Source organism: Dermacentor silvarum, chromosome 2 (genome assembly GCF_013339745.2).
Source record: "Dermacentor silvarum isolate Dsil-2018 chromosome 2, BIME_Dsil_1.4, whole genome shotgun sequence".
NCBI classification, from domain to species: Eukaryota; Metazoa; Arthropoda; class Arachnida; order Ixodida; family Ixodidae; genus Dermacentor; species Dermacentor silvarum.
Genome location: NC_051155.1, coordinates 168,642,190 through 168,666,825, shown reverse-complemented (window position 1 = coordinate 168,666,825; position 24,636 = coordinate 168,642,190). Strand labels below are relative to the sequence as shown.

At 46.7% G+C, this 24,636-nt stretch overlaps 1 protein-coding gene and 1 non-coding gene across 2 annotated transcripts; both read left to right on the top strand.

The window, feature by feature from the left end:
* Positions 1-4,738: 4,738 nt before the first annotated feature.
* LOC119440543 (microtubule-associated protein RP/EB family member 1-like) lies at positions 4,739-13,087 on the top strand. Its single transcript, XM_037705442.2, has 4 exons — positions 4,739-5,096; positions 7,485-7,746; positions 10,818-11,201; positions 12,019-13,087. Exons 1-4 carry the CDS (start codon positions 4,739-4,741, stop codon positions 12,194-12,196), a joined length of 1,182 nt encoding a protein of 393 aa, XP_037561370.1. The 3' UTR covers positions 12,197-13,087.
* A 10,266-nt stretch (positions 13,088-23,353) lies between these two features.
* On the top strand, positions 23,354-23,425 carry Trnap-ugg (transfer RNA proline (anticodon UGG)). Its single transcript has one exon. It is a non-coding gene; the product is annotated as a tRNA-Pro (tRNA).
* Positions 23,426-24,636: the final 1,211 nt, after the last annotated feature.

Below are 24,636 nucleotides of genomic sequence, written 5' to 3'. Positions count from 1 at the left end.
TCATAGCGAGTTTGCGGTCTTGTTGACTGGCGTCGGTGTGAGGCGGGCGTGTTGGCGACACTGGGTAATTCGCGAAAAGCTGCTACATGCTTATACTAGGGCAGGGGTTCTCAAGCATGTGCGTTCCAGGGAACCCTGCTAAGCTCCATGATGCGCCAAGGAACCCCCCCCCCCCCCGCCCCCGAGTTAACCGAATTAATATGTCCTAATTAACGAAATGTTGCATTATCGAGGGTATCAAGAAAAACAATAACCAATGCTTAACTACGTCAACACGCTTTTATTTACTCAATGAATCAGCAAATTGTGTTATGTTTATAGCACAAGACCAGTGCGGAAGCTGAAATTCTTGTCATCTCATGACTGATTAGGCTAGCAGCAGCGAAGGCCTCGCGCGCGTACATCCCGATTATTTTTTTTCGCCAGTCAGCTGCTCGCCAACAAATTGTCCGTCCATCGCGTTGTAGCCGGGGCTCTTAATCTTCGACAGCTTTGCACTGAGTCAAAGCAAACTACTGCTTGCCGCAACCGCTGCGGACGAACCGCGGCCGCTATCAACGCGATCATTCAGAAGGCATGCGGCCGACGCACGCACCAAGTCAAAACGAAACTACCGTTCGCTAGAAGTGCGGACGAAAACCGCGGCCGCTATCGACGCCATCATGGACGGCGACCTGCGGTTCAGAAGGCAGGCGGCCGACGCACGCACCAAGTCAAAACGAAACTATCGTTCGCTGCAAGAAGTGCGGACGAAACCGCGGTCGCTATCAACGCTGCCATGGTTGGCGACTACGCATCTGTGAAGGCACGCAGCCGACGCGCGCACCGAGTGAAAAACGAAACCACGGTTTGCCTCAACCGCTGCGGACGAACTGCGGTGGTTATCGACGCGATCATGGATGGCAACTACGCACTTATGAAGGCACGCGGCATGCCGCCAACGCGGTGTTACGCGCGACGATAAACGCAAGAATAAAGTCTTTTAAGGGCGCAATTAGGCACGAGCGGTCCGGCGTTGCTGTCAATCACGTGCCGCGCACGCTTGCGGAGCATGGCGATGCGGACTGCGCCGCTTCGTTTCGGTTGGACGCTAGCGCAGTTCTTGCTTGCTCTTCTGCAGCGCGTATTTGCGATGCTTCGCGCCTTTTTTTCTTCACTTTTTTTTTTATTCCTCACGTATACGCCAGTGCGCACGCAATCGGCACCTACGCTATCTACAAACGGGAGAAATGCGCATGTTGGTAAATTACGGCCTCCGAGATTTAAGTGCCAAAGCTTAGGGCGTAATGCCCGTTTTCAAAGGTTGGGTGGCTACAAGTGGCTTGCGAATTTATTGCGCAGTTCGCGCGTTGCCGTTACGCAGTGTGATGTGCTTTTTGACACTGGGCATGAGTAACGGAGGTTGTGTGGATCGAGCGCACCTCATTTTCGCCGTTTTAACCACTTGGTTAGCGGGGACCACGGAAAATTTATCAGTGGCTCGCGTAACCCCGAGCAGGGGCCTGCGGAACCCCAGGGTTCCGCGGAACCCACTTTGAGAACCCATGTACTAGGGTATACCCAACACCTCCACCACTTGCGAGACAGCTGTTCAACCTCGACGGTTTATTATGCAGGCCGCGCGCGCTGAAGCGAATGGCGCTGGCCATGATGATGAGTATATACAGATGAAGAAGATGAAGGGGTAATATAATGCTCACAATATATATATATATATATATATATATATATATATATATAACAGGGTGTCCCAGCTATCACGCAGCACGATTAAAAAAGGAACGGCGTTACGCGAAGTAAACTTAGTGCGTATTGTTTCCAGTACAGTGAGTAGCCGCCAGTAATTTTTTCGTTACTGAGATTTAATTAGGTAATTCTAATTAATATCTAACTCGAGAAGTACTGTCTAATGATCAAAGTGTCAATTAGAAACGTTGTAGAGCACCATGAAAAACTACCGATACAGATTTCTGTTGCTCAATACGTGCTACATACATATCTTTTTCCGAGCGTGAAAGAAGCCCGCGAATACACGCAAAGTGCCTCGAGCGGCCAGTCGTGCGGCAATTCTGCGTGTATTCTCGGGCTTCTTTCACACTCGGAAAAACACATTTATTAAGTAGCACGTACTGAGCAACAGAAATGTATTGAGAGTTTTTCATGCTGCTGTACAATTTTCTCATTGACACTTTGATAATTAGGACAGTACTTCTCGAGTTAGAGAATTACAATTACATAATTAAATCTCAGTAACGAAAAATTACCGGCGGCTACTCCACTGCACTGGAAACAATACGCATTAGGTTTGCTTCGCGTAACACCGTTCCTCTTTTTTAACTCGTGCTGCATGATAGCTGGGACACCCTGTATATATTGTAAAGACGAAGTAAACTTGGCCGCGGGCGCTCGCAAGGCGGGCGCTGGGAGAGAAGACGACGAAAAAGAGAATAGAACAGCTGGCAGGAACTGGTGTGGTCTCTGTCTCCTTTATTCCGTTACAATATATATATATATATATATATATATATATATATATAATATATATATATATATTATGGCGTCTCTGTTGGCTCGACGTTTATTCGGCCCGAGTACTCGGCAGCGAACCAGCAAAGCACACACCCGATGATGATGATCACACATAACTGAAGATGAGGATCGAGAAACGTAGATGATGATATAATATACAGATGAAGAAGACGTGCGTAATAAACGCCCACAACATCTAATATATAGATATATATATATATATATATATATATATTATATATATATATATAGTCGGAAAAATGGTCGGCACCTAATCACTATCAGTGATTATATTGATTGATTGCCTTTACGAACCTTATGCACTCTGCTATGGCGATTGCTTTTACCACGACAGCCTTTGAAAGGCCACTCGCCTGTTGCAGGCGAAAAATTTTAGCACACAATAGAAGTCGAGAAGTGTCGTCGGAGACCGGGCTACAACAAAATGCGAGGGATGGTACGTGCGAGCAGGTAAGCACAGGACTCAACTTTGACACTTATTCTATTCACTCTTCACCGCTTTGATCAGTAATCTCTGTCAAGCGACTTTTGAGAGTTGTCCGCGTCTGTTGATTGTCTCTGGATTATCCGCGTGTATTGTCCGCGGGCATTCAACTGGAGAACATTCGCGCTAAATTCGTCGAACATGTTTTTTTTTTTTTCGCGTACGTGAAACCTAACGGCAACTCCACCACAACATTGCGACGTAACACTCAGCAATTTGTTGACAAGAGGCAGATCATTGTAGTGCACTTTAATAATAGGGAGTGCTATGAGGTCACGCGACTGCCATAATGTTGTACAGCAGAACCCGGATATATAGAACCCTCATATATAACGAATTATTGTATAGAAAAAACAGCTGTAAAATCCCCTTGAAAATTTTTGTATAAAAGTTTTATTTTTTATATCGAATTACCTATATATCGAACTTGTTTGTGATCCCCTTCAGAATCGATATATCCTGATTCGATTGCATTAGTAGCGCGGTGAAAAGCTGCGTGTTTTATCGATGCATCTCCATCAACGTGGTGCGAACTGTGACTAGGACGACAATACGGCGTTCGCGATGTCACGCGAAGGCTCCATATGCAGTGATGGAGCTTTTACAAGGTTCAGTTACAGCACTGATGACACGTACAGCCTAACGAAAACGTTTTCGGAGCTCGAGATTCGAGAGAAATTCCGCATTCCTCACTTATCCTGGAATTTAGGTAGTCGCACGAAGTACAGTATCCACTACGTTTCGATTCGAGGTAGGAAGCACTGGCTGCAAAAAACGCTCTCTCGGTACGTGTATTCCGAAAGCATTTGCGCTTGAGGTGTAATCGAAAGTATTGTAACGAAATTGTTGTAAGGTATTCCCGTTCCTGTATTGTACAAAAGGTTGGGCCAATAGCCGCAAGTTGATTCGTTGCTTAATTGCACTATCATTACAAAGGCTATGAAGCTTTCCTATTGTCATAATCTTTCAGCATCGCAGCAGATGACATTGCATCTACCATGCGCATGATCGAGTGATCGGGCACACGCATTGCTGTAGCAGCGTCTGAATCCGAATCAGTGGTGCATCTTGTCGTTTTGTCTCGTATTCCGTGATTCCTCTAACAGTTTATCGTGACTTGGGTGTAGGTTCCATACGCCTGCACGTGACCAGTGCTGCTGCTATTTGAACATATTCTACTACCAAAACCTGTGCTGCTATTTACCCGTGAGCATGCCAAAAGCAAAAGGGTAGGTGGTAGGTGGAAGGAGCATTTTATTTACCCGTGAGCATGCCAAAAATAAAAGGGTAGGTGGTAGGTGCAAGGATCATTTTGTTAGTCAGAGAAAGAGACGTCTTCAATACAAATTGGAGATGCTTGCCTGGCTGCAGGCCTGGCCGGCTCATCCAGGGGAGGGGGGATATTCTTTAAATGTCCATCTGTAGTGGACTGTCCATTTCAGCTACCGCTGATTGGCTGGAGCAGTGCACAAGCGAGAAGGAGGCAGGCGCCTGCCTCCTTCTCACTCGTACCACAGCCCAGCAAATAAGCACTTTAGCAGCATAGCAGTAATGGGCAGTCCACTAAGTGGACGCTTACAGTATACCCCCTCCCCCAGGTTTATTGCGGACAGACGAAGCGGTGCACGTAACAACAACAGCGTAGTCACATCACTCGTATACCGCTTACTAACGTGGTCCCCTCCTTCGACCTTGAAGGCAATGATGATGATGCACAAGAAGGGCGAGCACCACGCGAACGGCAGCAGCAGCGACAACGCCACGCTGTTCGCGCGACCCTGGAGCGGCCGGTCTAGCGTCGGCTACAGGACGGCTCACCCGACCCACGTGACCACCGCTCGCACGGAGCCTCCGGCACCGCCACCTCCGCGGAGGGCTGCTTCGGCGGACAACTGCGAGCAGCCCGAAACGACCAGGAGAACCACCACCACCACCACCACCACGAGAAGGACTACGACTAGGACGACGACGACAACGACGACGACCAAGAGGACCACGACGACGCCAAAGCCGACGACGACCACCAGGACGACAACGACTTGCGCACCAACCACGGTGGCCGGTGAGCTACAGCGTTGTTCTTCGCCGCGTGTGCACTGGCAGCAATTTCCACGTGCCTGGGTGAGGCGTCGAATGCTCACATCGTTATCTCGATCGTCGCCTGGTCGGCACGACTAATGACGTGTAGTTTATTAAGGCGAAAGCCTTGTATGTCTCCCCAGTCAGTCGACCTTGACCGAAAACGCGTCAACCGCACGAAAGGTACAAAAAGGCTGCAAACCTTCGACCTTTGATGGGAGTCGAACCCTCGACCTTTAGTGTTAATGAAGGCGAAGTTAATTAATGCACAGTTAATTAAGATAGAGGTAATTAAGCCACTCTAACCCACGACCGTGGTTGGGAGTCGAACTGTGACCTTGGTGTCAAGAGGGGTGACTAAGCGAAGTACGCTAAGCGCATTAAGCGGAATGACTAAGCGAATGAAGAGAATAAGTGAATTAAGAGGGACGATGAGCGAAGTAGACTAAGCGAAGTACGTCATGTGTCCGTCTTAAAGCATCGGCACTTGGGCTTAGCCTTCAAGTCGTCTCAGGGATAACATAAGAGACCCTGTGAATTTTTTTTTTATTCCTCGTACGATTGAGGGGAGGTAGAGGGACTACATTCACGTAGCATGACAGAGGACACATGCAGCCAAGACAGTTTTTGCATAGGTATATACATCATATGACATCGCCGCTTACAGCAGCCATCAATAGATATACCGAAAGAAAGCGCAGTCGAAACAAATTGCACTTGAACCATCGATAACATATGTTGCAATCACTTTAGCATGTCAAGAAAATATGAACAGTTTACGCTAATACGCATTTAGATAGTATGCTTTACACTCTCATAAAACAAAAAAAGTAGGAAAAGAAACAAGTACGTCATTTATATGCTGTCCTATTTGACAGGTGGATAATAGGTAACACAGAAAATCGTAACTCTGTCGTCAATTAAAACAAATATCATTTCTATAACCTTCATCACACAAAGCATATGCATTCTCTAATGAAAATTTATTTCAAATGTTTCTTAAAGATAGCTCTATTACTGTCAAATTCTATCAAACTGTCCACTCCATTTAGACGTCTTGTGCATTCAAATTTCAAGTTTTGTCCTCCGAACTTTTCAAACCTATTCTTTGTGGCTCACGTTATCCGCCTCACTTGCTTTTTTTTGTAAATTAATTAATATAAATAAATAAATTATTTATTTATTTATTTTTGGTGCCTTAGTGCAGGGGGAAATAACAGCTTTCCAAATACAAACAGTACATACACATAACAAAACGCCAGATTGATAAACAGTTCATTCAGACTTATGAAGAGAACAATAAAAAAATTTAGTTAATATTGACAATAGGTGACAAATTTTCACGAAAAGTTAAGTATAAATGACAAAAACAGAAAAGGAAAACAAGTAACCACGCTTAACGCTGACCAGGTTCTCTGAAAAGAAAATTCTGGAGCGATCGGAAGAATATGAAAGGTTCTGAAGGCGAGCTCATTGGTATGCATTCATAGTGTGAAAAAGAGCGCTAAAAACACGGACAGAAGGAAGAACACAGGACGAGAACACAGGACAGCGCTCGTCCTGTGTTCTTCCTTCTGTCCGTGTTTTTAGCGCTCTTTTTTACACTACGGAAGAATATGTTGGAGGGGAAGCTTAGTCAGTTTCCTGGGGTAGCTTATTCCATTAGGGGGAAAATGCGCATTTCATAAGGTGATCCTGGATGTAAACTGTAATGCCTCTAAAGGTGATGGGGGTATTAAATAAATACACTATCGTACCTTCAAAGAGTGGTCAGTACGGGCAGATAGGCAGAGTTCTCACTTTTTGGCGGGAACAGAACGATTGTGCGACGTGATTCGTGTTGTCTTGTAGCGCGAAATTTGGAGCCACGCATGCCCTACCAACTAACGCAATACTAAAGCCATCGTAGCACTGTCAACTATTTGGCTTCTTCGCGGAGGGCATCGCTGCGAGATCCTGGTATTCAGTGCTTTATAGCTCAGAAGAAAACATTCTTACGGGAACTTAAAGGAAATAAATTATTACTTGTCAAAAATAAGTGCTTAATAAAATAATTTGTTATCGCTTAATTGATGACATGCCATGGCTACATTCTGACGGGAATTTAGGGGAAATAAATTATTACTTGACAAAAATAAGTGCTTACAGAATCCTTTTGTTATATCGCTTAACTGATGACATGTCATGAGTTTTCGATTCGTAATCTTACAACTCTTGTTGCTTTCGTAACGTCCGAATACAAGCATTATGGCGTTCCCATGGCACACACCGAATATCCCGTATTGCCTTGTTATTCTTTTTTTTTTATTTTGGAACAGCTCAAACCAACCGTACTTATGTGCACGTGTGCGCTGCTTAATTTCGTTTCCAGTAGTTGGCTGCGAGCGAGCGCCACCGCCGCCCACAACGAAGACGACGACCACTACGACGACTACGACGGCGGCTCCCAAACCGTATCTGCACGGCCATCCGTACGTGGTCATCAAGCTGCACGAGGTGAACGGAACCCGTCGCGTGCCGGTTGATCGCATCGTGCCGTTGCAACCATACCTGCGGCAGCTGCTAGCCAACGGCACGAACCCAGAGAGAACGCAGCTGGCACGGAACATCTCCTCGTATCTGCCAGATTACCGGTATACGGTTTTTTTTTTTTTTAGAGCTTTCTTTGGCTCTTCTCCTCGCTTTACGGTGTGTAAGTTTAGGGCTAACTTGAGACACTAGGTGCCGTTAGTTGCCACAGTCCAGCGAAGTTGGCGCTATAGCGGCTTCACGTCGTTTTCGAGCCCATTCGCGCATCTGTGCGCGTTGGCGCTCCTTCAATTTCCGCTCTTCTTCCTCCGAGCGAACGACACGCGTCCGTCCCATAGCGACTCCAAAGGGCAACTGCTGATAACAGTGCTGGCGTGATCTCTACGTCACGAGACAAAGGGACACAACGATTGGTGGGAAGTGCCGCCGCCGCGTATATCGCGACACTTGTGAAAGAGGCATCGGCGGTGGCGAGGGGTATAACAATGTGCCATCCCTCATCCGTTTTGACAACTGTGCTAAGGCACTTCATACATAAACCGATATACAGGGTGTCCCAGCTATCACGCAGTACGATTAAAAAAGAGAGAGCAACGGCGTTACGCGAAGAAAACCTAGTGCGTATTGTTTCCAGTACAGTGGAGTAGCCGCCAGTAATTTTTTCGTTACTGAGATTTAATTAGGTAATTGTAATTATCTAATTTCAGAAGTACTGTCCTAATTATCAAAGTGTCAATGAGAAAGTTGTAGAGCAACATGAAAAACTCCCGATACAGCTTTCTGTTGCTCAATACCTGCTACATGAATGTGTTTTTTCCGAGCGTGAAAGAAGCCTGCGAATACACGCAAAATGCCTCGAGCGGCCAGTCACGCGGCAATTCTGCGTGTATCGACTTAACAAGCATGGTGTCAGCACGCACAAGCAAACTTGACTAGGTGAGACTCGACGACCGCACACAAGCGCTGTCAAAACGCTGGCGTGAGCAAGCGTTTTGCAGCAAGCGTGAGCAAGCGCCCGCCTCGGCTGCGGGAGGTTGTAGGTTCGATTCCCACCGCCGCCGGGCACCCACTGGTTCAAATGGGTACAGGCGTACCCCGGCCTGGCGTTCGGCTTCCTTCAGGGGTGATACGCTTGTGAAAGGAGCTGCGCCCTGAATTCCCGTCGAAACCCTCGTGAGAACAGAAAACAAGTGATGTCTGGGCCGCTCCCATGGCGGCGATTTCCCATGTGGCGCCTCAAGCACCTATTGAGATGGGCACGCCTTCAGGTTGAGGTCAAAAACCGTTTTCCAAGCGTTGAGCTCCCATAATGTCCAAGCACCAGACCAGGAGCGCGCTTGTACTTATTTTACCGGTAGGCACCCGGCGGCAGCACTTCCTCCCACAGCCGCGGCGAATGCTCGTCAAAAGGCCGGCTGTGGTTGGACAAGAGGCGCCCAGAGACAAGTCCTGAAATCTCTATTGAGCCCTCTTTCGAGATGTGAACCCCCACGACAGCCGAGCACCAGGCCAGGGGACATCTCTATCCATTAGAAAAACTGGTGGGTTCCCGGCGGCACCGGAATTTGAACTCGGTACCTCCCGCATACGAGGCGGATGCTCTATACCGCTAGGCCACCGCTGCGGTTGGTACCACAGCCACGTGGTACCGCAGCGGCGAGGCATCGAGCGAGCGCAGCTGCGACGCCTCTCCGCAGCGGATCACGTGGCGCGACGTCACACCTGTCACACTTGCGCTCCGGCGGCTTGTGCTCCGGCGGCTCAAGGTCATTTCGACGCGATGAATGACCTCACGTGATAGGGCGTAGTAGTACCTCTAAATATCCGCCTCCATTCCATCCCGTGAAAGCGGATGTACAGTCACAGCGAAGCTGGTGCGGACTCGAGGCAAGCACAACCGACACTAGACAAATACCACCACCCCAAGTGACGTTAGACGAAGTTACACAAGCACCACCATCATAAGCGACGTACTCCGCGCGCGCACGCACGAGTGCGGAAGTGCAGCATACGTCGTCATTCTTCTAGGCCACCCGCCAAGCGCAAGTGCCTTACTGAACTAAATTAGTGTTTAAAAGTAAACTGCGTCAAAGAATTCGTAAAGTACGACTTGCATGCAACCTACAGACATGATGTCATCGGATTGTAATTCGAATATACGAGAAAGCATACTTCTCTCACGCGGAAACTCACACAAACCCCTTTCCCAGCTGCCATTTGATGTCTGTCTGAGTGGCCACGGCCGCCTGTTTTTCGGCTGAGCCCCCCTTCGCGCGGCAGCCTATTGCCTCCGCGACTAGAGAAGTAGTCCCGCTGACGCGACTCGGCCCAGTTTGAAGCGCGGGCTGCCATGTTCTCCGTCGGCGGGGACACCGGCCGTCCGGCTGTGACGACAGTCCAGAGTGCGCGCCCATTGGTGGAGGCTAGTGTGCGCATCCGCCTTTAAGGGGCAAATGCCGCTGCCTTCTAAAGTTATACCCGACTATAGAGGCTAATAGCTTCGCGGTAAAACACCTTGTGTTTAGGTCTAGATGCACGGTAAAGAACGCACAACTGGTTAAAATAATTCGTGCCTTCCAGTATGGCGTCTCCATACGAAGTCTGTCCCAAAAGTCCATGCAGTGAGTTAGCAAAAATGCGGGAGAGGATGTAGCGGCTCCGTTCTCTCGCTCTTTTCACCCGAAAGGATTCAACTGACCTCTAGTACGAGCCGGACAGCTGTACGACAAGGCAGAATTTTATGCATTCACGTTTTGTACGACCCTATACGGCTTTGTCGAAATGGAAGTAGACGAACAGGCGGAACAAATGATCAAAACCAAGTTTCTCGTGAAATTACTATGGATAAATGGAAGAGGAGGAAACAGTGAATTTTGTCAAGCGGGGAGTATTTTGAAAGTGACCACATTGATGTATCTGAAATTTCGTGAAAAGGGGGGACAAAGCAGGCGGGATTTTGGGAAGAAATTTTAAGTGTGTGTGAGGGGGGTGGGGCATGTGCCAGTGTCACCCTCCCCTCCCCTTCCCCCTGGCTATACCCCTGCACACAGGCACTGGCGTTTTTTTTTTTTTTGCGTAGGAGTGCTTATTAAGATTTCTTACCAGAGAGTACGTCGCGACAGCTGTCGGCCATTTCTTTCGTTATTGTGAGAGCCTGTTCGCAATATTCGCCCAGCCTTTGGATGCGCGGTGGCTCGTCGGAAGCGGGTGACGATGCGAGTGGCGGCGCATCGGGGTACCAACGCAAGGGCAAGAAGCAACGGCAGCAGCAGCAGCAGCAGCAGCAGCATCCTCGTTCGCGACGAGTGCCGGCGTACGCGGCCGAGACGGCGGCGCTCAAGCGCGAGGTAGCCGGCAACCTGATGCGAGTGCTGCGCACCATCCGAGAACTTGACTCCATGGCCCAGAAATCTCAGCAGGACGAGCAGCAGGAAGAGGTCCAAGAACAGGAACTGGAGTCCGCACCGCAACAGCAGGATCCCATCGAACTGGTGGCGCCCGACACGGCGGGGCAGATCGACCAGCTCCTCAGGCGCCGGGACAAGTCGCAAGGGCTCAGGTGAACGCCACGTCGAACGTCCACTTAGAACACGACGAAAAAGAGAAAGACAATCCGGAAACCTACGTAGTATTTTAAGAAACTGCAGATTTTAGGTAGTGAATCTCTTTCTCGCACATTTTTATGGGGCCTTAATTGGCTTCGTTCCGTCCCCCCCCCCCCCCCCCCCTATAAGCTGTTACTGTTATCGCAGTGACGACGGTGAGTTGAGGCTTGGTTCCCGTCTAGCCTGTAGTCTGCATCGGCTTGACACCTAAACTACAGCATTCGCGAATCGCTCCTAAGCAGGCGTGGACCTCTGAGATCTCCGTTGTGAAGCAACTATATATAGATATGCATGTTAAGAGCATGCATGCCACGTGATCCCGGCCGCGGCGGCCGCATTCCAATGGCGGCGGAATACAAAAGCTCAGTGTATACCGCGTATAAATGGTTGAACGTCGCAATTGATCGGCGTAATTAACTCTCCACTATACGGCGTACCTCGCAACACGTGAACCGTGCTGTTTCGGCACTTTAAACCACACAATACAAATTAGCTCGTTCGTTCGCTGACACCGCAAACGTCTGAACCTGTGTTGGCTGGCGCAGGTTCGTGCGTTGGCAAAACATCGTGAGAAACGGCATGCGTGTACGTAGTTCAGGCAGCAAATACGCGCAGCCCTGTGTGCGACCTAGCAGTCTTTGCGTTTTCATTTCTTGCGCTGTTTTGGCATGTATAGGTTTGGTAACTCACTGTGTCGACGCTGCGCAGACTCATCCTTCAGTATCTGCTGACAAAGTTTGGCACGCCTTGGTTGGGCTCCGTCCCACGCAGGTCGACGAAAAAATGGACCGTCGAGTACCCGGACGAACTGAAAGAGAACCGGGCCGAGGAGGGCGACCTCCACCAGTTCAGCATCCTGCTCAAGAAGGCGCTCGACGAGCTGAGCGTCTCGTCTGACGCCAAAAACAGGACGACGGCCAAGCCTCGCAAAGCCGCCGTCTACAGATAGCGCCTCGGCTTCAGAGACGCGCGCGCGCGCACGCGCTGCGATCACCGCCTATGGACGGGTCTTTTTATTTCACCATGGACAGTCTCATCACCGCGCGTTTGGTCCCAGCAACTGAGCACTTTCTCTTCCTGTAGCTTCCTATAGCGCTGGTGCTAAACTTGCGTTAACGTGCGTTTAGCTAGTGCCTGCTCTACCTAAAGCGTCGGCTTAGATGTGGGGACTATACTGCGTTTCTGCTGAGCATGGAAAGACTTAAGTATTGGAGCTCACCGAGCCAGCCGCTCTGCTGTTCATGAGCGCATCCATCATGGTTAACCTCGTCAAGGCCATGGTGGCTCGAGTTGGGTGGGTAACGGTGCCACCTGAATCGTTAATTGGGGGTTAGTCTAAGTACCTGTCAAGCAGCGCGGCGCATCGCCTTTTGTACATCGTGCCATTCAGGGGCTGATGCCACAGCGTCATGTGATCGGCTTAATGATGTGATGGGAATAGCCTTATTCGCACACTGCTGCGCTTAGGAGTGGCCGAGCATCGACTGCGGTGGCTGTTTGCAATGGCGGGTGTGACCAAGCTAGGCTGGTGGTTTATCCTGACCTTAAGTGGTGGACAGCCTCAATAGAAAGGGGATTCCACACTTGCAGCTAGCATGTCACGGCCATAGGAACTCACTCGACTCTCTCGCGTTGTTCACCATGTGATACAGCTCATCAGCGCATTGTAGATGACATGCATTTGTACCTGTGTAAATGCCAGTTAACGCTGTAACGCAACGACACTGTGTGTATGCATGTAGCGTCCTTTACTTGGTGTAGACCAACGTATAGTTGATGCTTCGACACAGTAAGAGGAACGAATGCCCGAGATACCGCCAAAATAAAAGTATTCTGCATGAATCCAAGTTGCACCGAGCACTGATCGGAGACTGTCGCGCTAATTCGCAAGATCGCCCTGAGTCCTGTGAATGTATGTACGATATTTTTTATTGCAAGCAGTGTTTTGAGCAACGTTATGCGCCTCAACCGAACTTGTTTAATGCGCTTCCGGAAATTATCTCGGTCATCCTTCTACCTAAATTCGCAGATTTGCAGTCGGTGTGCTTTCCTGGTTGTGAGTTTTGACAAAAATGTAGAGCGGAATTTAATTGTTAGCGGGACAAAATTGGTTAGAGCATACCGCCAACGCTAATGGTGCCGTCTGTTCAGTGTGGGACAGCTAGCATACGGAGCTCAATTGGTCTTGAGTGTTCATAGCAAAGCGTACATATGAACTCTAATGGGATTCCATGCTGCACCCCGTGCATATACACTCTGGGTCGACGATACAACTCTGGCTCGACGAGTGCGCCATTGAAAAGCGACATGTGAACATGTCGACATGTCTTAGCATGGCATAGTTATCGCTTTGCACACGTTTTTCCAGGTCAGAGCGTCATGTGCTCGGTCTCCAGCCTCGGAGCACGCATCATATATATATATATATATATATATATATATATATATATATATATATATATATATATATATATATATATATATATATATATATATATATATATATATATATATTCCACTGCAGGGCACATTACTGCGAAACAAGGCATACTTTGAAGCGGTGACTAACAATCATCATTAGGTCCCATTTGAAATCTGTGTTACGTTGGAATTATATTGCGTGTTTCAACCACGACCTACTGGAACTACAGACCTGCACAGATGTCCGGCTTCTATGGGAGCAGCTTGCGCCCACTTTCGTTCAACCGGTGGCCATAGGTGGCGCTTTTATAACCTGTTCGTCTGCATTTGGCGGGTGGCTGGGCGGCGTTCGAATACATTTTCCTTCCTCCATGTTCGAATGTATGCGCCTGCTCTTCTGTAGCGGGCTGCTAGCATATGTGACAATTTCTTACGAAGACAACAGCTAGTGTGTAAAAATTGTTTAAGTGTACTCATTGTATTGATATGTAATAACGCGTAAAATAGTACACGAATTCTTTCTAGGTTTGATATTATGCGGAAATTTCGCGCCACTCCACACAAGAAAAAAAAAAAAACTCACTGATGGAGTGATTGTTTACGTGTTTGTTCGGCCCGTCAAATATGCATCGCAAAGCTTTTATGAAACTGTGAAAACTGATGCTAGAGTCCTTGCTTTGTTATGATTTACATGATGGCACACAGCAATATACCACAATGTGATCATTTACGTTATCCCGTCTGTAATTAACTCAAGCAAGCTGCATGTAGCTAAAGCTGAAGTTACATGCCTTCTGCAGCGTCTGCAAATTCAAGCAGTTTGTGTGTGGTCTGCGTATACATATCGTCTGCGTGATTCTTTTAAATGTCCTTGTTGATCATATCAATATATCAAGTTCTTTATATTGTATTTCTTTATGTCTCCATTGTACTATATTTTATCCTATGAATCTTCTGGTAATCAGATTTTTTTCCTCTACTGCGAAGGCAACGGGAGGAAATGTTATCGTCTGCCGGCTGTACTCGTTGTTTTCCTTTCTTGCGCCGCTCTTCCTTCTGTACCTCGTGATTGAAATGAGAAGCAATCATTCGCAAATTTTGTTTTCTTTTTTATTTTCGTGAACTTATGCATTTACAAACAATGTAAACGATCTGGGGCTGCCGAAATAGCGGCACGAACGCTGGAACAGATCGCAGAAGCAGACGACAGCGAACAGGTTATAACTAGCGCCACTCTGCTCGTACGTTCTATCCCTAGCGGGAAAAGGGGTGAACTAGACCAGGCGTGCTGGAGCAGGGAGATCTGTGCAGGTCTGTAGTTCAGTAGGTCGTGGTTTCAACAACAAATGTTAACCTACGTATTAAACGTATTTTGTAGAGGTTCTCGAAAAAACAATTTCCGTATAGAGTAGATGAGAATATTCTAGAGAGAATAAAAGATTTATTAGTGAAAAATTAATGGTAGTTTTGTGGTCGGACTTCCTAGTTCGGAAGACCATTGGCTTTTGCCGCCGTCCGGGCTCGGTTGACCAGGGCTTGTTGCTGATCTGGGTCCGAGCTGGACAGGGTCGTCTCCAACTTGACTATCGTCAAATTATGCTTGGAGGATACTTTCGGATTCGCTTGGCACGCCCAGACCATCTGGTATAACGTGGCCGTATGGGGACAGAATTTGCATTGCGGATTGTACGTCGTAGGATCTATCTTTGATAATACATAAGGATTTGGAAAGGATAATGTTTGTAAGCGTCTCCATGCTACTTGCGTTGCCCTATCTAATTTGGGATCAGGCGAGAAAACGAACCCCTATAAGGGCGAACCGAAAATGGAATACTTTCTCTTTTGTGAACCAACATCATATACGAATTTTACGTGAAGTCCATTTCGTAAAACAACAATGCTGCTACTACTACTACTAATAATAATGCTTTCCATACATTGACCACATGCATGTAATACCATCCACGATTAGACGTCCGAATAACTGTGGCACTTGTAAATGATAAACAACTGCATTGAATTATCTGGTGCACCCCGGCATTGACAGTAATAAAACAAAGAAACGCATGTTAATTACTAGATACACGTACAATGTTGTGTTCGCTGAACAAAATTACAATGCTACAGCAACACGCATTCTCTTAAAGTGGTGCAAGCATGATGAGACTGACTGGCGAAATATTAAATCGGAACAAATGTTTATATAGGCTTCCTAAAAGCGAGTCATTCTTATTTGATAAATGAAAATTATTGAGCAGAAGTTACTTGCCCGGCGCGGTTGCTCAGAAAGTGATGCTCCTGCGCAACATCCTTAGCTTCCCAGCCTATCCTGCAGCGGAATCGTTGGAAACAGTCTTCGCATTCATCGTTCTGGCTCCCTCAAGACTCTAATAAGTGTTTCTTTCTCTTATATATGCGAAATAAACGAATATTCGACACTTCAAATAGCGAATTCTCGAATATGAATAGCAGCGACTATTCGATTTATATTCAAAATTACGAATTTCGCGCACCCCTAGCATTTTATTAAGCGCTCCAACTTCACTGCATTGCAAGCGATTACTGAGGCACAGCAGAATGCCGGGAGCTAATGTTGTCAAAATAAATATTGCCATAATTCTGGATAGCTTTAAAATGCTGACATGTCACTACTAGGGTGCACTGGAATTAGTGTCTTGCAGAACTACATTTGATAGCTAACGCAATGGACCCCTTACCAAAGCGCTAAACTTCATTTTTCACAGTTACCAGTGACCGATGCCAAAAATATGGCGGACTGCACATCACTAAAATGACATGATCTTTATGTGTGGTTACTGGATTGCTCTTAATTTCAAGCATTCATTTCCGTAAGATATAACGTACGTAGGCAAGAAAGTGTGCGCCGCTGAAAAGCCAGGTTGCCACTTTTCTAGAAAGTCTATTGCAATCACCACTTCGTTACAGACTTTGCTGCAATGCAAGATATCACTGAGGCAAAGTAGACTAACGTTCATAAGGCAACGTCGTGGAAACTTTCTGTGCGTCCGATTTTCCCACATCAAAATTGGAGATCGTGCCGTCATCTGAATACTAGGATATGGAATGGATATGGAATGAGTGCTTCCTCGAAAACTTTTTTGAAGGCTAAGTCTAACATAATTGCAAATCTAACTTCAGTTATTTAGCCATTGATACAACGGTCTAACTTTACCGCAGCGCAAATAATTACCGAGGCAGAGCACGCTTTACAGGGCCCATAGATTCGTTCAGGTTGGTGGCGCCACCTCTCCCGCAATCGCGAAGTTAGCGTTGACTTCCGCGGCCGGACTGGTGCACGCGCCCAGCGAGCGCGTTTTTCAGTCCCGGCTGGCGGCGGCAAGCCTTATGGTTTCACCCTCTATGAAGTACTGCTACGCGTCTTCAGGTTAGCATGGACATAATACGATCAAGCCTTCCATATAATCGTAGCTTCTGTGGAGAACAATATTTAAAAATCGCATGTGGCTGCAGAGAGCACAATTGTAGTATTTGAACTGCTCTTCACGCTGAGGCGGATATTACTTGCACGATAAATAGAAAAGCAAAACCGACTAATTAATAAAAGTTTGTTAATTATGTTTTTAACCAATTACCATAATGCACATATTGCAACTGACAAATTGTAGCCGGTGAGGCCACAAGGCATATCCACTTAAAAATAGTTTGGATTACACCATTTTCGAGATATGCGCCATCAACCTTGCGATAAAACTGCAGTTTCGTTCCACTTACTCTTTTATCAAAACGCCGTTTACGTATTGAAGCACAAAAGTAACTGGAACGCCCTTGTATTTCGTCGCACACATTGGGAAGGAATATATCGAAACTGGTGTCATCCTGAGAATTCGTTCCGAGTCGATCCGCCTTTAGAACTGCCTGGCTACAATTTGATTTGTAAATTGCAATATGTGCCGTAAAGTAATTAGTGAAAAAACTAATTAATGCGTGTTTGTTAATTAATCGCTTATGCATTTCGATTTCTCCTGCAAGTAATGCACGCCCCCTCGAGTAGTTAAAAATCGCCTGTGGCATCTGCCACGTGTGATTATTATTATTTTTTTAATCTTGGAGCACGCTTAAGCTTCGCCTTTAAGAGTGGAACGCGATAGCATTCAAAGTCGTAGCACTACGCACTAATTCTTGTGTTGGCCCAACACTAGAGTTAGTACACAGTAACTACACAGTTGAGTTACTGTACAATAACTCAACCTAACATCACCTAGAAACGTGTTCTAGGTGGTGTTCGGTAGCCCGGAGGGTGTGGGCATTCCCAGGTGCAGTGATTTACTCTGGGCTTTGCTCCACGCTAGGGACAGTGTGAGGAATATTGTGCGGGGTGGAAGAGCCGAAGGCTAAAAGAGAGAGAGGAATGAATCAGGGTGTAGTTGTCGCCACGCGAAGGCATCACCTCACTTAAGGGAATGGCGTGGTGGGAGGAAATGCCTCCTGCTATGTCTGTGATATTGTAGCATTTCAGTATAAATTCAGTGGGTCAGTCGGTGCGTCGTCGGGGTTGGACAGCCCTTCTAATGTTATTATTTCTTTTGACGGAACAAGATTCATTACAACCATTGAAAATAAACGACAAACAATTGCGTCTTTTATATATACAGGGTGTTCATTTTAAGTTTTACGGAATTTTTAGAAATCGCCTCTGGCAGGTAGCACAATCCTTATCATTGAGCTCGGTTATTCAATGAGACGGACATTAGTAGCACGAGAAATCGCAACACATATTCAACAAATTAACAAAAATTCACTAATTAACTTCTTAGTTAATTACTTTACGACATATTGCAATTTACGGATTGTAGCCGGTGAGCTTTTCAGGCGCATCCACTTGGAATGAATTTCCAGGATGACACCAGTTTGGAGGTATGCGCCATCAAACTCGCCGTAAAAATGCACTGTTGTTCCACTTACTTTTTACCAAAATGCTGCTTTATGCATTGAACCTATTCGGAGTAGGGATAGTAGTTTTATCGGTTGCATAAACTTGGACACGTTCGCTTACTAACTGAATTAACAAGCGTGGTGTCAGCGCGCACAAGCAAACATGAATAGATCACACTGAATGACCGCAGACGACTGTCAAAACGCTGGCAGCAAGCGCAGCCGCCGCAGCGGGCGAAGGTTCGTGCGGTCTATCGCTTCAACGGAAACTGAGCGGCGAATGCACAGCGCATACTAAGGTCATAGCCGTGTGGAGATAAGAGACGGTGCGGGTGACCGCCACAGCCGGGCAAAGTACAAACATGGTTGTTGGCAGAGTAGAAGCTGCCCCCCCCCCTCCCTCCCGCGCTGCCTTCCCGCTTTCTTGCTTTCGCGTGGGAGATTGAGTGGCCAGTTCCCTTTGCGCCCGGTTGCAAGATACGCATTTCGTGCCACGCACAGCGTCGCCCACCTCCCTCCCTCCCATACCCCCCCGGCCTTTCGCGCGACGGTCGCGTTTGCTATCCGCCGTGCGTTCGCTCTCCGTGATAGCGCGCGGGAAAATACGGCGCGCGGCGACGATATTATCGCCCTCGGACTTTACACGGAACCTCACGGCAACGGCGACGGTGACAGCGACGCCGACGGCAGAAATCTGGTTGAAGTGTCCATATAATTGCTATCGCAATAAAAGAAAGTGGGTACAGTAGCCCATGCATTTCGTCCCACACTTTGGGAAATAATATCTCGAAATTGGTGTCATCCTTGAAGTTCATTTCAAGTGGACGCGTCTTGCAAATTCACCGGCTAGCTACAATTCGTAAATTGCATGATGTATCGTAAAGTAATTAACTAAGAAGTACATTAGTCTATTTCTGTTAATTGGTTGAATGTGTGTTTCAATTTCTCCTGCTACTAATATCCGCCTCATCTAATAACCCAGCTCAACGATAGTAGTAGTAGTAGTATTCATAGAAAACGTTATTTATTGTTTTGTAATGAAGTCCCAGAGGGTGGAGCCCTCAGTCCATTTGCTGCAGCTATGCGGCTGGCCTGGTCGATCAGGTATCGCTGGTCGTCCAAGGCTGTGCTGGAAAGAGCGGCTTCCCACTGGGATGGGGAGGCGTAGCTCAACAAGAAGAATTATGCTACCTGCCACAGGCGTTTTTAAAAATTCCGTAAAGCTTAATTTTGAACACTCGGTATATATTCCCCACCGGAGCCGCCACAGTACCGATACGTCAGTGTGCCGTGAAGAATTTCAATGTAGTTTCTTGCATTTAGTTCGTTATAGCGCAGGATTTAACACTTGCCACGTGAAGTGCTCGCTCCATCCTCACCTAGCGATTTTTGGTAACTAGACTTTCAACGATCGAGTTCCTCGCCACCCGTCATTTATTTTCGCGTAGTTCTGGCTTGCACATCCTCGGCTCCCGCCAAGTGTGGCCGTTTTTTGATTAACGAAGCGTAACTTACTCGTACAACTTAACTTAATGTAACTCTTTAGTGCCCCTTCAAGAGGAAGCTTTACATCCGGGAGCTCATATCTAAGGACATGACAAAGAAAAAAGAATCGTTCGGCATCTACTGAATTGATTTTGATTAGGCTTGTCGTAATTAAAAGGAAATAAAGGTAGAACTATACCGATGTATGAGGTTAGAGGTTTTGTTTATTCGGGCGTTAGGTTTTTTTTTTCTTTTTTTGACGAATGTTGCCGAGAAATCGACCGGACAATTTCGAGAAATGTAAAATCAAGTTTGCGACCGTCTGTAACTAGGCAATAACAAGTGCGCTCGAAAGCGTTAATTACACGGCCCTTATCCGCAATATTTCGCAGTGCCCTAAGAGAAGTGCAAGTGACACCGCAAATTCACGTTCGTTGGAAATCGGGGATATATGTGTGCCGAAAGTTTAACGTTTCTGGCCTAATCATGGGATTTGCAAGTAATCACCGTATGCGTTGCTCACCGTATGTATACTTTCATGTGTTGTTGCACCCGCAGTGTCCTTGGTGAAGTAAACGAGGCACCTTGTTCTTATTTGATGGAAATAAGAGGCGCATGACGTCCCATGTGTGTCCAAAGTTTAATGTGAACGCGTGGGTAAATACGGCATTATACAATTTATGCGAGAGCTTTCCCGGTGTCCGAGTTTCAATTTGCACGAAATGTGGCCCATGTCATTCGCAGGCAACGATGTGTGATTTAATTGCAGGCAACTGTGTTTTGCAGCCAGTAGGAGCCGAAGCCACATGTATAGGACCGATATGTGCGTATCTGGTTCCGCCGTATGTTTTATTTATTTATTTATTTATTTATTTATTTATTTATTTATTTATTTATTTATTTATTTTTACACAAAAGAGAATTTTTAAAAACCGCCTGTGGTAGGCAAAGTTCTAATCATTGAGCTGGATTATTCAAAGAGGCGGACATCGCTTTACAGCAGATATTGAAATTTACTAATTGCAGCAGGTGAGTTCGCAAGGCGTATTCGCTTGGAAGTTGGAACGGATTGTCAGGGTGACATCCGCTTAGCCCGCCGCGGTGGCTTAGCGGCTATAGTGTTGCGCTGCTAAGCACGAGGTCGCGGGATCGAATCCCGGCCGCGGCGGCTGCATTTCGATACGGGTGGAATGCAAAAACGCCCTTGTCCCGTGCGTTGGGGGCTCGTTAACGATTCCCTGGTGGCCAAAATTAATCCGGAGTCCCCCACTGCGGCGTGCCTCATAATCAAATCGTGGTTTCAATTGGCACGTAAAACTCCAGCATTCAATTCAATTCGACACCCGCTTCGAGGCATTCATTCCAAAAGTATGCAATGAAATACAGGGGCGTTCCAGTTACCTTCATGCTTAAATGCATAAAACAGCGGTTTGTGACAAAAAAAAATGTAGCAGTTTCGCCCGAAAGGCGAAGCATCAATTGCGATAGCAAATCAGTAGAGAGCTATTCGGAGTAGGGATAGTAGTTTTATCCGCTGCATAAACTTGGACACATTCGCTTACTAACTGAATTAACAAGCGTGGTGTCAGCGCGCACAAGCAAACATGAATAGATCACCCTGAATGACCGCAGACAACGACTGTCGAAACGCTGGCAGCAAACGCAGCCGCCGCAGCGGGCGAAGGTTCGTGTGGTCTATCGCTTCAACGGAAACTGAGCGGCGAATGCACAGCGCATACTAAGGTCATAGCCGTGTGGAGATAAGAGACGGTGCGGGTGACCGCCACAGCCGGGCAAAGTACAAACATAGTTGTTGGCAGAGTAGAAGCTGCCCCCCCCTCCCTCAAGCGCTGCCTTCCCGCTTTCTTGCTTTCGAGTGGGAGATTGAGTCGCCAGTTCCCCTTGCGCCCGGTTGCAAGATACGCATTTCGTGCCACAGCACAGCGTCGCCCGCCTCCCTCCCTCCCATACCCCCCCGGCCTTTCGCGCGACGGTCGCGTTTGCTATCCGCCGTGCGTTCGCTCTCCGTGATAGCGCGCGGGAAAATACGGCGCGCGACGACGATCTTATGGCCCTTGGACTTTATACGGAACCTCACGGCAACGGCGACAGCGACGCCGACGGCAGAAATCTGGTTGAAGTGTCCATATAATTGCTATCGCAATAAAAGAAAGTGGGTACAGTAGCTCATTCTTATCGCATGTTTCACGGCGCTTATCTCTCATAGACCCGTGCCAACCTTAAATTCCTTTCAACTGCACGTGCCTTGGAAACTCATCGGCGACAATTCGTAAATTGTAATATGTGCCGTTAAGTAATTAATGACGAAGTTATTTAGTGAATTTCTTCTAATCAGTTTGATTATGCGTTTCGATTACTCGTGCGAGTAATGTCCGCCGCTTCGAGTAATCCATCTCAAGCACTACAATTACGCTATCTGCCACAAACGATTTTTAAAAATTATGTGGGGTCAAAAAAAAAACACTACATGTTTCAGCGAGTATTCAAGTCTGCGAGTGCGCATTACACTTATTTCATTTATTTTTACCCTCTGGGCCTATCGGCATTACAGCTCAGGTGGTTCATGCTAGCGAGTGCTCATCAGAAAGTGCTCATCTCCGCCTGTGGTGTGGCCGTTCGTCTTCCGTGGTGGCTTTAAATGTGTAGCACTAACGCGAGACATTTGCTAGCAGTTCTTTGTTGTCCTGTCATCACACTAAGTGCTGGCGCATGACTGAATGAACGAAACTCAATCGTAATAACAATCAAACATACGGCACTGAGAAAAGCCACCGACGAAACTTAAGTAAATAACTCATGGTCTCTCCATATATATGAAGAACTGCGCCTTTATTAGCGAAATGGTCTATAGTATCGCACGTGAAATGCGACTCTATAGCACACCATCACCGTCTCCAGGTACCACTGCTGGTCACCTGAGCGACGACATAGCATATCTTTGGGGCCTAGGTTCTCGTGCGCTCACAGAACGGGTATACGTGTTTCAAAAGCCGTAGTTAGGTGGCGTTCATTGTAGCAAAAAGCCACGCGCGCCGCTGTTCGAATATCAATTCTGGCTGATAATATATAGTACATTACGCCATACGCTCCGTGCATTTAGACGAGCGAACCAAGGTGTTTAATGAATACAAAGACGGGTGTCTCGCCGCACCGCTCTTAACTCGGCGATAGCAAAAGTATAAAGACTCTCGAAACCGGATTTCTCTGCCTTCTAACGGCAGCCGGTTTTTTTCTTAAAGAGCGCTTCCAACGCGTATTTCACATCGGCCCGTTGGTCTAGGGGTATGATTCTCGCTTTGGGTGCGAGAGGTCCCGGGTTCAAATCCCGGACGGGCCCTTTCTTTTGCCGCGTTGTTTGGTGTTTACTTGCGGTGCATCAAATTAATTTCACAATAGTGAGGGATAAATAACCTTATTGAACAAAAGGCAGATAAGTCGCGAAGGCAGAGTAAGTTGCGAATACGAATACTTAGTGTGAAGTATTTGTATTCGAAAATGAACTGCCTGGTATATTCAAAACTATAACCAAATATTTCGCAACAACTGACTGTTTAAGCCTATAGTTACCATTCTCCATCTGCTAAACAAAGTATTGCTCTAGGTTTGGCAACGACAATAGTTTTCGAAGCAATGCAGTAACAAAATGGGTAATACAAGCATTGTTTTCGGTCGCGGCAGAAGCCTACATGACAACATGTGAACTTTTCCTTGCACTCTGGCATTTAGTGTTTTCGGCTGTCTAGCTGTGTAGCAGTTATCTTTTACGCTATAAACAGTGATGTTTTCATCGCAACGGACCGTTTAACATGTGTCTACGTATCTAAGACAGAGAAGTCCTTCGGTTATTTTTATTTTCCCGCAACCTGCGATCTTTTTTTTTTCGGCAATCATTTATTTAGCATTTTTGGCAACCTAGCCATACAACAGCCATTTAATTACGTGGAGTTTGTTTGCAACCGGCCGACTGTAATGTCATTGAGAGGCTATTCTTACATTTTTTCTAATGGCAATTGATGATATTGTGTTTAAAACTGATCATATTTGTCCCTGATAGTTAGCTGCCTTTTTCACACTAGTCATTGAGAGGCTATTCTTACATTTTTTCTAATGGCAATTGATGATATTGTGTTTAAAACTGATCATATTTGTCCCTGATAGTTAGCTGCCTTTTTCACACTAGTCAGTACAAGAGCGGCACCTCACTATGCTGAAATAAATAGCCCTGCTGTGAATATTTGCGTCTGGGCTTGACTATTCGATTCGATATTCGATACTTACTATTCATATTCGAAAAAAGACATTGATATCAGCCCACCTCTAATTAAAACATATATGCAATCTCTCTCCTGTCTTAATGTGAAAAGACAGGGGAACTGAAAAGGAGACTGGTGGAATCAGCACCATTATGATGACGAACAAGTACAAAGAGGTGGTTACAGCCTCTGTCAAAACTTTAAAATCCACTGCGCTCGTGATAGAACCTGTCGGCCCACGCCCCGGTGCCTCTGTAGAATTTCTTTGCTTCTTCTAAGCAGGCGATGAAACAAA

What these genes read in the sequence shown, in the direction of transcription:
- LOC119440543 (XM_037705442.2), top strand. Translation starts at nt 4,739, where the DNA reads ATGATGATGCACAAGAAGGGCGAGCACCACGCGAACGGCAGCAGCAGC. An exon ending in TCGTATCTGCCAGATTACCG is followed by an intron (nt 7,747 to 10,817) that starts GTATACGGTTTT and finishes ATATTCGCCCAG; the next exon opens with CCTTTGGATGCGCGGTGGCT. An exon ending in GACAAGTCGCAAGGGCTCAG is followed by an intron (nt 11,202 to 12,018) that starts GTGAACGCCACG and finishes CGTCCCACGCAG; the next exon opens with GTCGACGAAAAAATGGACCG.